This window comes from Psittacula echo, assembly GCF_963264785.1.
Source record: "Psittacula echo genome assembly, chromosome: 3".
NCBI classification, from domain to species: Eukaryota; Metazoa; Chordata; class Aves; order Psittaciformes; family Psittacidae; genus Psittacula; species Psittacula echo.
Genome location: NC_137736.1, coordinates 63,974,135 through 63,988,331, shown reverse-complemented (window position 1 = coordinate 63,988,331; position 14,197 = coordinate 63,974,135). Strand labels below are relative to the sequence as shown.

The following is a 14,197-nucleotide window of genomic DNA, read 5'->3' as shown; positions in this document are numbered from 1 at the left end:
ACCAGGTAACAGCAGAGACAAGATCAACTGGATGCTAAGACAATAAGGGAATAACTAATCAGACTAAAGGGAAGGAGTAATTTAAAAATTCATAGGACATCTCACTCAGGGCACAACCAAAGCAGAACACTGCCACAAAGCAGCACTGAAGAACTTAGCAGGGATTTCAGAAGGATAAGGCAATTATGGAGACAGTCAGGTTAACCAAGAGCCTAAAGTCTGGATGAAGTATATATTATGCTTCAGGGCGGGAGCCACTTCTACTGTGGATTTCCAGAAGAAACTTTTCTTATGGGTAAGCTACCTCAAAAACATTTCTTGCAGCTTTCTTGATGCTATTTATGCTGGGCAGTTTTAGAAACAACACGCCAACCTGTTCTGATATAGTATAATAATTTCTGTATTATGTGGGTAAGCCGAAAATTGACAGAGGCCAAATTCTGCAAAGGGATTCTTATGGTAGAATCTGGTTTTGGACGCATTGCATGGAAGTATTCTGATAAATCTTTAATAGAGGACCCAATATGTGGAAGGTTTTATTTATTTAATTACAGGTTTTATTTATTCCCTTTGTTTAGAATCTTTCTTTTTATCTCTCTTTAGTTCTTCCGTTACTACTTCAGGGATGTGTCTAATGTTGTGAAACCACTACAACTTAAAGTCCCTAAAGATATTCTCTTTGTTTAGAGAGATCCTTGTTGAAAATTAAGAATGATTGCTTGCACTTCAGGGAATAATGAAAAGTCAGGTTAGGATAACAAGAACGCACACACAGAGCCACACTTTCTTTGCAAATATCTTTTTGTTTGTGTGTGTGTGTACTGTCACCTTTCTACAAATGCAAAAAGGGATTTCTGGTAATTCTTGATCAAGATTGTACCTTCTTGATTTTCTTATTTTATTTGTGCTTTGCAGGCAGTACAGAGAGATTAGGACAATGGGGAAACACCTACAGAAAGTGCATTTACACTACAAAGTGTGGCAGAATGCTCTTAGGCTTGGGGGAGTGGGTGAGAAGAGGCTTGCTGCCCACCTTATAGCAGCAAATCAGAGAAATAATGAAAACTATAGCCATTGTGATTGTAGACTTGCAGCCAATAAAAATTATACATGTTTTTTTACTTTCCAGGAAATATAATTAAGGAATAAATCCTGTTAGTTTTTCTGATTCTGCTCCTTTATGGTAATGGTAGATTTCCTTATTTTTATTTGGAAAGTAGTACATAAACAGCAGTAATGAGCAGAATATGAAATATTTGGTAACAGCTCCTTGGGGCATGCTTAGGCTGTGTTTACCACATGCATGGGGTGCAAAGACCTAATCAAAAACTGTATTTCATTAGTCAACAGACAGGAGAAACCATCCTGCACATCCTTTGTTCAGCCTATGCAATCAGGTGGTCCTGAGCAGGTCTGTAGCTGTTCACCTGATGAAAATCATGAGGCTACATATGAACTGAAGAATATTAAAATGCATTACCCTGATGTGAAATAAGGTTGCATGCTTCAGTGCTAATCCTTCAGCAGTGCGCTCTGCTAGGACATAATGGAAAGTGCCAGACCGCACTCACTCGAGGGAGCAGAAAGTGTGGCTTTGACTACCCCTTTTTAAGTTGGTGCTTACACAAGGCTATTGGTAAAGTGGTGGGTCAAGGACAGAGCATTTTAGATAGATAGACTCACTTAGCCCTTTTCCCAAGGTGCTACATGTAATACTGTAATTTGCAGGTCGAGATGCTGGAAGAAGGTGCAAGGAAAATTACCTTAAGTGAATCATAGGCTGCCTTCCCTTGCAGCTATCTCCAGGTTTCCTACTAGTTTCTTTTTGTTCTTCCCTGCAAATTCCCCCAACTCGTCCTCCTGAATTAAACCTGAATATCCAATATCACAATGAACCTAAACATCTTCTGGAGAGAGTACCAAAATCCTTGGAAAGACTTAAAGAAGGTGTACAACAGCCCATGCCAAAACTGACCAAACTCTGCATTGCTAAACTGCTGAAAACTTGTATGTGATGATGACACAGCATTACCCTGGGACAATGGAGGTGATCAGTGGGAAGATGCCCATCCCTGGGGTTTCCTCTATTAGTCTGCAACAAGTAGGGAGTTCTCCAAACCTTGTGATAGGCCCAGCCTGGGTCTACTGCCTTGCCATGGCTAGCATGCCCACCCTGTGGGGACAGGCATAGGCCCTATGTGCAGACAGAGAGGGGGCTGTGGGAGAGTTGGTGGGACACCTGCTCTCATACATGGTGGAAAATTTGAGTGCAGGCAGCTTCCCTACCCAGAAAGTGTTTTTGGTCTAGTGGTCCCATTTGCTGCGACTAATTTTGCCTTAAACCAAAGCCTTTGGACTTGGACACGTTTCACCATTCTCTAGATTTTAGGTGTGAAACTTCACCAGCAAACTCTCTACAACCGAGAAGAAAGTGTTAAAACAATTCTGAAATCTTGCAAAATGTAATAGCAAGTTATTCTGGGCTACATGAAACAGTGAGGCTAAGGGTTAGGGAGCAGGACCTAGAAGAAGCCAAAATGTTTATTAAAAGTTCCCTAAGTAAAGGCCTAAGTGAGAAGGTGGCTCATGTTCTTGGCCTCACGGAGCTGCATGTGACCCTACTTATAATGCAGAAGCCCCTAGGCTCTGTCTAGGGGTGTACCTCCCCAGTTCTGCTACAGCTTTCAGATAACGCTTCCTCTTTGACAGGAACTTGGCTTGCAAATGCAAAATGACAGACCGGATTACAAGGCTGCTTCACAAGGGAAAAGCATGGAGGGAAAATGGGAGGCTTGCTGAGGCACAGAGGCAGGGGCATTGCCAAAGAGCTGGAAAATGTTCTGATTCAGCAACTAAATAGTGGAAATACTGCCAGTTACTTGTTCCTAGCCTGAGCAAGACTTGAAATAAATTTGTACCCCACTATGTGCCACAGACTGCATAAAGTGATCACAAGATGATGATAGACCCCTCTGAAGGACAGTCAGTGATGTGTGGTACCCCTCAGGTATGAAGATCTCACCTTAGTAGCCAAGAACAAATTTGTTTTGGTTCTGTTCCAACTCCTCTATCCTCCTTAAAGCAGATTTGCTATGTTATTTTAGGATTTTGGGAATTCAGACCTTGTTTTAGCCATATCGTAAATCCCTAAAATACTGGTGCGCATATGTGTGTCTATGTAGTTCTACTGCTTTCACAAGGTATATGTGATGAGAAGAAAGGGTTCAGTAGTTTAACTAGACAGGTACCAGATAAACCAACCAGGCTAGAAGAGATTTATTATAATGAAGTCTGTATCTAGTCAACCTTCTGTTATTGCACACACTATTCAATAAGCCTATATGCCCATGACATGAAGTTCGTTCATTGCCTTTGTTTATGGCACTGAAAAAAAAAGCAATTGGGTCATTTTTTTCTGGTTAATGATGAATGGATCAGGTGTTTGATTGCATGGGACTACACCTCTTTTAAAGGCTTTAAATGAAGGAAGATCTTTTCTAGCTGAGAGGCATTCAATTTACTTCACAGTGATTCATGCAGCTGTAATAAATATACCAGGAGTCTAAAAGGGCTCACAGAGAAAGGACAAAGTTTTGCCTTTCTTTACTCATTATTCAATTGCAGCAGAGGCTGGGTCATGTATGAACTTGTGATCTCTCTCTTCTCAGAATGCTCCAGAGTTCAGGCTTTCATATTTCAAACACATGCACACATGTGCACACGACTGGAAACAAAGGGTACACAGTGACTGAGATGAGCTGCTTACATATTGAGGGGGAGCTGGACCTTCGGTGATGTTCCCTGATCTCCAATTATTGCACTTGTCCTGGGAGCAGCCACTGTGGCTGTTCCAATCAAAGAGGAATCCTGAAAATACACAAAGAAGAACATACAAAGATTAAGATGAAGCCCATCATTTCCTAAAATGCTGTCAGGGGAAGGCACAGAGGAAAAGAACAGAAGAAAAAAAATCATATTTTTATCAATTCCCAGACTTTTTTACTACATTACAAAAGACACCTTTTAGTCTTACACATTCCAAAAATACGTTTCCTGCACAAGGTATATTAGTATTTTCATTTACCTGTCAGAGAAATGTAGTTGTACTTTGTGTGCAGATCTTAAAAGTTTTAGAACACAAAACTACTTGACTACTTTGTAATATCAGCTCAACATGTGTATCTATGCAACAGTACCTTCTTTGATAAAAGTAACCTTTTTCCCTCAAAAGCTTGTTTTTAAATTTGTAGTCTTTTGGTTAATGATTATGGATCTCTGGAGAAGAAGATACTATCAATTTCCAAAATGCAGTTTCATTTATGTATACTGGGTTTATCATCAGGAATGTTCTTCACCTTAAGAAAAAGTTGACAACACAAGCCAAAACAGGAGTACCTCTGGACAGAGAAAGTAGGAGTCCATTTTTACCACAGCAAATAAATCCTTACTCTCATATAAAGAAGTGGACAGATCTTTTTCATCCATTAATGTTGAAAGGCAATTCTAAACGTAATCATTCACTTTTCAAAGCTTAATGCTCTGTGAAAAGTATGTAGGACAAACTCTTTTGAGTTGTCTCACCAAAGTCCTCGTTCATCTATGTCAGAAATGAATACTGACTGGAAACTTCTCCTGAAGTAATGCCAAGGCCTGTAACAACAGATCTTGCTGCAAAGACAGGTCAAAACCGGGCTGATGGGATAAGTAATGGTTTACTTGAGCAAAAGGCTTTTTTAGTAAGTCTAACCAAATGCTGCATGCACATCCATATGTAGAATGGCTCTACAAAGTAGGATCTGAAGTTTATGCACAAATTGTAGGTTCAGTGCCTGTTACATACAGCAAAAACTCCGAACAGTTTGCAGACCTCTAGTGCAGCTTTCCGTTTCCAAATGCTATCTAACAGTAAATATTGATTTACTTTGGGAACAGAAACTCAGGGACATTTTTTGCACTTACAAATGGCACTGAATTAAAGCAAGACACTGAAAAAACCCAAGACACACATTGCTACTTAATTAATGGTTTTCAAGGTCACCCAATTCCAAAAAAGCCCATGTAATTATTAGAGTGTCATGTCTTGTCAGTCTATTGCTAAGCTATATTGCTTTGCTGTATATTAACACCATATCACTAGGAAATCATGCAGCAAAATATAAAGACACCGCTTTGTGATTCCATGGCTTTTGGCAACAAGCAGCAAGCTGTCTCCTCTCTCACCGACATGTTTGCTCAATCACAAAGTTGTAGTGACAAGTACATCTCCATTTCCTCATTATTTCCCCTTACTTTCTGGCTGCTTGCTCAAACAAGGAAGGTTCCAGGCAGTTCTTAGTCCTATGCGTCAAAGTAAGCGTTCTTTCCAGTTCTGTGACTAAGGCTTTATTAATCCTGCCTGTCATATCAGTGAGATAATATCAACTTACAGAAAAAAACCCAACCCACTAAAAAATGTAGGCATAGCTGCAGAATGATTCCTCATTTGTTATTTTGAGCTCGTTAATGGGGTTAGGAATTGTGGAAGATGCTGGGCAGAAAGACCTGGCAGCTGCCTCATCCAAGAAGTAAGTCTGGTTCAAACTTCTTCATGTTGTGCCACCAGCGTATGCCTGCTCTGAGCCAGAGAAATTGCCTCCAAGAAAACAGATCGGTCCCCACCCTTCCTTGGTAGGACAAACCACTTTGGTTTTACCTCACAAATAAACAGAGCTGGGTGAACAGCCTCAGGGTGCAACTGGAAAGGCCTGTTTGCACTGACAGGGGTGGCTTATGTGTCTTCTGTATTACTGGAAGCGTAAGCCCAAGCACTTTCTATGTGCTATTACATTTGTACTAACATACAGTCCTAGGGATTAAGAAATCATGCAATTTTCATTTAATGTTGCTAGATGACAATGTTGGGTTTTTTTTCCTTGAATAATCCCAAAGAAATCTCCATAGTCCTGTATGTCCCCTGTCCACCTGACATTCGGTTTCTTGCCTGTGGCCTTTTACTGTAATACTGCCACATCTGGTGCCAGCCTGAACCCTACAAACCATTCATTTTTGCCACTTTGCACATCACATGCATCCAAACTCTAAATCAGTGCCTGCTTCCTGATTGTGCTCCAGTTTTTCTTTAGCTGATCTCACCTGCAGGCTTTGACATGATGGTGTACTTGCCAGTCTGCCTATGACCCCTCTTTTCATCATCAGGTTTTACTCCACAGGACCTGCTGGCCTTCCTCTGCATTGAATTCAGCTCCTCTGTTCACATTGTGGCATTTACTTTCACGCAAGTGTTCTGCCCTTCAGTGTCACCCGCCTCTGTGCTCCTTGATGAATTCTCTTGGTGGCTGCCTGATTGCTACTATGCATCTGAATGTTCACCAGCTTTGCATTTAAACTACAGACCCTGACACGGTGAAGGCCTTCTAAGCCTCCCCTTTTAAAGTCCTGTTCTCTTCTCTCTCTTACGTATTAATGATTGGCTCATACTATAAGATACAATACTGATAGATTATTTTGCAAGATAATACTTGAAATAAGATTTTGAAAAGACTGATTTTTTTTAATTTTTATTTTTTTTAAATAATAATCTCCTATTTCTTCACATTTTTGGTTACCTTTGTTGGAAGTTTGCCTTTCCACTTTCCATTCCCATAATTTCTTATGGGTTTCCCCAGTAACACTAATAATCCTCCTGGACAACACAGAAGTCCTTTCTCCATCACAGCTGGTAGCAGGGCTTAGTTTGGTTTTCTTCTTTATTTAGCCTTGGAGCCAGGTTTTACATTTGCTGTTGTGATCTAAGGAACAAGGCACTAAACGTGTCCCCCTCTCCTCTTCATCTGGTCAGGGGAATGGGAATCCGAGGTGATGCTCAGATTTTTTGTTCTCTGCTTTGATAGCTTTTGGGAGGTCTGTGTGCCACAGAACTTTCTGATGGCATGCCCCTGTGTTATCCACCTTCCTGTGGCACCAGGCATGTGACTACAGCCATGTTCAGGCATTGCACAGGGAGGACTCAAACATTGTAGTATTTGTGTCTTAATCCTTCTTCCACCTCTGCTGTTCACTGTTTCCAAGACTTATCCGGGAGGGAATGCCTCTGGCAGCCAGGTTTTTAAGAAGCACGTGGGCATCTATTGATAAAAACAGGCACCTTACAAAGTTTTCTCAGGAAGCCATTAAGAAGTACTTCACTGCCTGATTCCCATGGGTTTTCTTGCAATCTAAGTAATAAGAGTCACTTCTGAAAATGCCATTTGGTGACCCGCTCTATCTTTATGAGCCCCTACTGCCTTTAAACATTTGGCCGTTGAGTTTCGAGACATGACCTGCTGGGTAATCACGCTGTAGTATACCTCCTGATTAGGAAGCTGTTTACTCTAATGGTGGCTGCAGTTTTCTGAACCAGACACTGCCAACTCTCATCCCATTTACTTAGGCCACTAAACAGCCAAATCTGACAGCTTCATGCTCCCACCCCAATCTGGCATTCTCTGAGTACCACTTACCACTGTCAATGTTTTCAGCTCAACAGCAACAATTCTTCTCTTCCAAGGGACAATACAACCCCAGATGCCAGCCAGCAGGGAAAAGCAGCTGCATGAAGGTGTGCTAAAGACCACCTCTGGATACTTCTACACTAATTCCTGCTCCTTTGTGCCCATTAATAGCACAGCAATCTCACCTGTACTGCAGAAGGCTAAATCGTGAGTAAAACTTGTGGACTATATACACGGACACAATTATTCTGCATGATAGATATTTCAACCCAGATCGTGCTGTGCCATCTGGTTTTACCACCAGCTACTCTGGTGTAATAGGTGATTATGTGCCCATGGGCTGCCTAGCAATAGAAAAGGACTTTTCGCCTTCTGTACGTAAAGAAAACAGCCTCCTTATGACCACCGAAACACAACTTCCCCCTGTTCCCTAACACTTATGCTAACGTCTCATAGAAACTCATAACTAATATCTTGAAGCCTCCCTAAAAATTGTCTGTTTCTTCCTCCCTGTCTCCATATTGGCTGTTACAAGAAGACTTTCTGTGAGAGCCAAGAATGAAGAAAGGCTCTGCATAAAGGCATCCTGGAGCTTGGCTAAACTAGCCAAGCAGCATGGTCCTTTGGAGCAAATTAGCAGCAGAGCAAAGGGTCTCTGCTTTTGGTCCCCATGCAGCATTTCCAGCACCATTTCTAGATGCTTAAGTAAGTCACAGCCCCAAGCACCACTGAGGATAGCCAAAGCTAGCTGACAAAAATGAACTTTGCTGATGACTGTCCAGCTTGAGAGCCAGAATTTCCTAAGAAATTCTGACTCTCAGAACAAAGAACAAACAGTCCAGCTTCTTCAGAGGTCACCACAAGGTGTCTAATACGGATCTCATTCCTCCCTCAACTGATAAGTATTATTTGCAAGAGAACTATAGGAACATCAAAACAAAATGCACTTCAATGTATCTGTAATGATATATTTATATTACAGTTTCTAGCATACACTCCTGGGTAAATGATACACTGCTGAGACGTTGCTGCCTCTTGTGTCTGCTCTGACATATATTTAAAAGCAAACAACCTGGCAAAACATTACTGACAAGCCCACAGAGACTAGGAAATTAAAGGTAATAACCACTCATCTGGGCTGAAACTTCATCTCAAATTCATTCCCTTTCTCTCTTCTCATCCACACCTCTATGAAAGCATAAAAATTAGTAGTCTGGACTTTGAGCATAAACGGTCTTTTAATCTCCCCTGTAGATTTACTTTAGACTTTCACCAGTACTTTAAGGCCACATTTGTGGTTTAATTTGAAAAGATGCGGTGCCTGTAAGGATTAGTGAAGTGCCTTGCAAAGCATTGGACTCAGTCTTGGAAGGGAATAGTAGCATGAAGGCAGTGATAAAACTAGGGACAGAGTACAATGACATTGCAGGTTGCAGCAGCCTTCACAAAAATAATTGCTGCTGCTATCAGACGAATGTTCTTATCATCTAGAAAATCACCAACCAGAAATCTCTGTTTTGACTTCAAAGAATATTCAGCACTGTCTCACCAGAGGGCACTTATAACATTCATTAATTCACAGGAAAAATTCTTTTAATGTCTTGGATGCATATTTACAGCTTACTTTAAATTTCTCTTTAATATTACTTTAAAATAAGAGAAAAACACTCAAACATTCAACTCACATAGGTTGACATACCATCCTCTGGAGATATCACAAAAAATAGGCTAAGGGTCTTTAAGATTCCTGTGACTTTTTTCCCTAATTTGCTGGCTCCATAAAACAATGACTGTGGCAATCACTCCAAACCTTAATGTTCCTAGAAATAATGTATTAGCACTTAATGCGTGGTAGTGCCACCAAGTATTGATGAAAAGTGTTACACGCAAGAACAAGTAGCCTCATCAAATGCTAATTACCAAAGTGGGAGCTGAAACGGACTTACCAATTCTAGAGTAAGACTTTTCCTTCCATAATGGTATGTGTGCAAAAACCAAACAAATGTGCATGATAACAGCTGCAGCTGCATAAATAGCTGCATAAATGCCCAGTTCCTTCCTGAAAAAAATGAAGCTAAATTTATATGATATAGCATTTACTGAGGGGTTCTTGCAACCTGTAAGTATCTGTGGCTGTGGGTGAAGGTTAGGCAGAATATTATGCTAGCCTGTTCTAGTAGCTTGTTGGCCCTGATTATTTTTTGGTTCACAGTAAGCAAAAAGCTCTAGATCCTATCTTCTGTGAATAGCCCATGCAGCTACGCAGACAGCTGAAGAAATCATGTAAATCTATTTCCTGAGCTTCTGTTTACAGTATCCTGCAATCTAAGGATGGCTGCAAGCTAGAATAAAAAAACCCAACCCAAACCAAATATTTTCTGTCATCTTTCAAATGTTCATTTGACACTACCATTCATAAAAGCACTGATTGTTCTGGTTTGCAGCTTCTTAGTTCCCCCAAATGAGGACTGATTAAGCATCATGCGGATGAGCATCATGAGAATTATATTTTATTCAGCCTTGTTTCTGTCTCAGACTAACCCTTTCAGTACTAAGCACCAGTGTCTAGCTCTTTGCCATGAGGTTTTAAATGGTTTTATAGTAAATAGTTTCTTGCAATTCTGGGATCAAAGAACATGAAAAATCAAATGCAGAGAGACAGAAAAGCTTAAAGTAAAAGCTTGACCTCTAAGAGATGTTAATTTAATCCCACATTCCTAATTATCCTTTCGATAACTGCACAGTGAATTCATCGGAATCCTGTGCAATGCTTCCTGTAGGAAGTCCCCCTCCAGAGTGACAGTAGTGGTAAATAAATGAACAAAAACACCAAACAAACAAAAAAGGGAAAATACACTCTGTAGTAGCTTCTGTTCAAATGTCATGCTTGTACACATAGCGTGTGCCGTATGGACAGGATGTTGTGGTGCAGTGTAAATACCAAGAGATTGCCTTGCTTGCTCTTGAGGCTTCCAAATCAGTAGTTGACTGGCAGGTAGCATAAAGCCTCAGAATTAGCCCTGTGGAAAAATGATTTCAGTGGCAAAATGTTTTTGGGTTATTACCCTGAGGAGCATCTGGAAAAAAATATTTTGCTTTTGTTTTGCAGGCAACGGGATTTCATGCCCAGTTGAATAGCCCTTCTATAGCACAACATTCTCTCTTCCCAGATCCTGTAAAAAAAAAGGTTTTGTGGTTCTCGAAAAACCTTTCAAAATGATTTTGTGATGAGGGAAATTATAGGATAAAGAGAAGGCACTGTTTCTAAACCAGTAACTTCTGAAAGGCGATTTTGCTTTGACCTGGATTCTTGGTAGCTTATGTAATCGGTCAATAGATTGAGTCAGCGCATGTGCCTATTTGCAACGTTTTTGACAAACAGTGTTAGATATCCCAATATACAGAGTATATTTAAAGACCTATTGGTAGCAAAAGGAAAGCTGTATAGCTTACATGCCTGCCCTAAACTCTCTGCTTGAAAAAATTTAACTCCTTCCTACCTACAAAACCCCCCAAAAGAGTTTCATTTATAAAATTATTTAAAATAGAGATACAACAAATAGGCCATGTTTGGAAGCAGTTCTAAATAATTCTGAATAGAACTGGGAATATACAAAGACCATGAAGTAGTTAAGGCTAAATTTTAGCAAGGTTAAATTTTAGCAAAGTCTGGTATGCTGCTTTCATGACATATTTTGATCTAAATGACAGAAACACAGGTTGGACTAATATTACTTCTCTTTGGCCATTTTGAGTGGTTCAGCCTCATGAAATAGCTGCTCTTGGTTTCAGCTGTCTCACTTTCACTAATGGATGTCCAGCCAGTTGTCACTCACAGCCAGAAGGAAGTTGGATAGAATTTGGACTCCAGGCCAAAACTGAAAAATACCTGAATTTCCTTTCATATCTCAGAGCCTGTTGTGCACTTGAAAATTCAAGGTTCATTTTTAGTGTCTGAATTTTATGTATAATCTGTATGCTTCTCATGGTCAGTACATTTAGGTTATCAGTCAAGGCTCAACCAGAGTTCTGCTATTACGTTTTCTCAGCTAAAATTCAGCACTTCTAAATAACTGATAAGAAGTCACACTTCCATATGATTTATATAGCAAGACACTTCAAGGAACATTTTTCATTTCAAATACTGTCACTCTTTGGGACTGGAACTGTGCAAGACATTATTCTCAGCTTTTCCTGAACATGTGGCCTCTGGTTAGGAGCCTGTACTACCACTCACAGATACAAATGGACTTCTTGTGCATGGTGATAAGTCGTTCAAAACACACATAGAAGTTCCTTTCTTTCTCACTCAGCTGTTATGCTGGTGTGCACAAAGCCATGCTTCATTATTCATGAGATGCGTTTTCTGTCAAAAACCAGGGGATCTGGAGCAGTACTGACCTATGACCTTTCCAAATAGCAGGGTAGAATAATTCATAAGGGGTGGAAATGGAAGCAAGACAAGCCATCTGAGGCTCAGGCACGATTACTGTCCAGAGGGACCTTCCCCGCTCCCCGGGGAGTCTCAGTTACGAACCACTCCTCTGCACCTGTAATCGAATTCAGCTTCTGCTCCATCAGAAGACTGCAGCACTACTTACATTTTCAATAAAAATCTATTTTGCCAGCATGATAGGATATTTGGCATGATGGACAGTCGCTATTACCTTTTAGATGGAGATCTTACATTTAATGAGTGATACTCAGCTTACAACAAAAACCATACAAGAAGTAAATTTGGCTTGAAGCAAAATTAAGATCCCAGCATTGCCTCTTTGAAAAGAAATGTTTTCTATCCTTGCTACTGCAGTCTTCCAGTCACTATTTTATCCAGCTGAAGGTGGCTGGAATTTGATTCTTCTACCTCTGAGTGTCCCTGGGTTTGCAGTCAATGAATATGGTTTTCTGACCATGACTCATTTCAAAATGCATCTTGGCTTTTGGGAAACAACTGAGTTGGTTCTACTTAAAGAAAATGAACATTTTATGGAAGGCTTGTAGTGTTCAATTGTTAAATTACTGATATGAAGAAATGCTTTCAAAACATGTTATTTCATACTCTGGTCTGCATGTCAGTGCTCAATATGCATAAATTTGTGTCCTCCTGGAGAAGCAGGAGGCTTATAATAGTTAAACAACTACATAGAAACAAAAAAACATGTGAGTTTGGCATGAAAGTCTGGTTTCAATTCACAAAAAATCGACAAAAGCCACATGAGTATAGTACTATGCATGAAATCACTTCTAAGGGGTGGAATATATTTCACATTTGCTGAAACATGCAAAATTTGCAGCTAAATTTTAAGTTCCTACAGTAAGAAGCCCTTGGTGTCTCCTTTTCTTCTCATGTCAGCAGGAACAAAGCAGGTGCCTTTGATGTAGGTGCCTCAGGTCTACAAGGAAAATGGATGCTTGTTTTGCTGGGCACCAGCCAGTTGCCTGAGGTAGGAGACTAGATGCCATTCAAGAACTCCTGTAATTGAATTCTGCTTGTTCAAAAGACAGGCTATAAGAAAATTGTGTCACACGTTTTAAAAATGTTTTAAACATTTTTAACCCCCCCCAAGCTAAATTAAATTTAACCCCCCCCTGCAAGCTAAATACCAATCCTGACATGTACCAGAGAAGCTCATACCTACTAAACTGACCAAAATACTTTTATTTCTTTTTATGAAGAAATCTGTTAAGCAAACACTGATAAAGTGTCTGGAATTTTCAAGGATGTGATATAAAGACACAATAAACCAAATTTAGATTCTAATATTGAAAGGAAAGGCATAAATTTGCTAGGCAGTCACCACCGAAACTGTAAATTTGTTGCTTCCTCTATAAGAAATATGCTTTGGCTGAATTTGCTGTTACAAACTAGCAGGGGCCTGAGAAGATTATAGAGAGAACTACTCAAGTGCTGTGATGATGACTTGCAGGGCAGAGAGGTTGTTCTTTAAGCAAGGAAAGAAAACGTGAGACATCTTCCTGCAGCAGACCTCACTGGTAAGTAGCTACATGCACAGCCCTCCTACCAACCTGCCCATGCTCTCAGCAATGCCCCTGAGCACTTCTGGAGCAGAAGTAGAATCAGTCTGCATTGTCAAGACATCAAACTCTGAACAAGACGTACAGGACATTTACCTTAAAAATGCCAAACATAAAATAAAATTATCTGAAGTCAAGATTCTCACTGCCCTGAATGCCTTGATGTAAATGCTCAGGGGCCCATTGTTTATGCTATGTTGGCTGCTGTTCAGCCATGTGAATAAAAGAAAAGTGCTGAACTTATTTTCTGTCTAAGGCTGTAGCATCACTAATTGTTTCAGAGCCATGTCAGGTCTTAGCAGATGGCAGAAAAGGAACTGAATTTCTGTCATTTTTAATTAAAACTTAACCCCTATTATCATGGGATTAACATTTGTATAAATAAGGCTGCACAATTTTAATGTGTATTTGGTAAGAGGCAAATTCAGGACTCTTTGTAAACCTAAGAAGGCTAAAAGCAGGTCAATTTGCCAAGGTGAGCAGCTCCAGAGAGGATGCCTTCAAAACCAGAGAGAGGGAAAACATGGTGTCCAGGAGCCTCAATTCTGAGCAGTGAGAGCCACCGAGAGAGCCTCAAGTCTTCAACAGCACTTGCCCAGGAGCTGGCAGCTCCTTGATTTGGGAGGCCAGGTCTACTGGAGGCTGGTGGAGCTGGTTTGACAAGGAAGGGG

At 40.4% G+C, this 14,197-nt stretch overlaps 1 protein-coding gene across 1 annotated transcript in view; it reads right to left on the bottom strand.

Moving 5' to 3' along the window:
- Nucleotides 1-14,197, bottom strand: part of SH3RF3 (SH3 domain containing ring finger 3) — a gene marked incomplete at its 3' end in the record, with an annotated part of 248,075 nt that overhangs the window by 41,105 nt on the left and 192,773 nt on the right. The window contains exon 5 of the mRNA XM_080614032.1: nt 3,767-3,867. Coding sequence (XP_080470158.1) covers nt 3,767-3,867 — 101 coding nt within the window. The remainder of the gene's footprint in view (nt 1-3,766; nt 3,868-14,197) is intronic.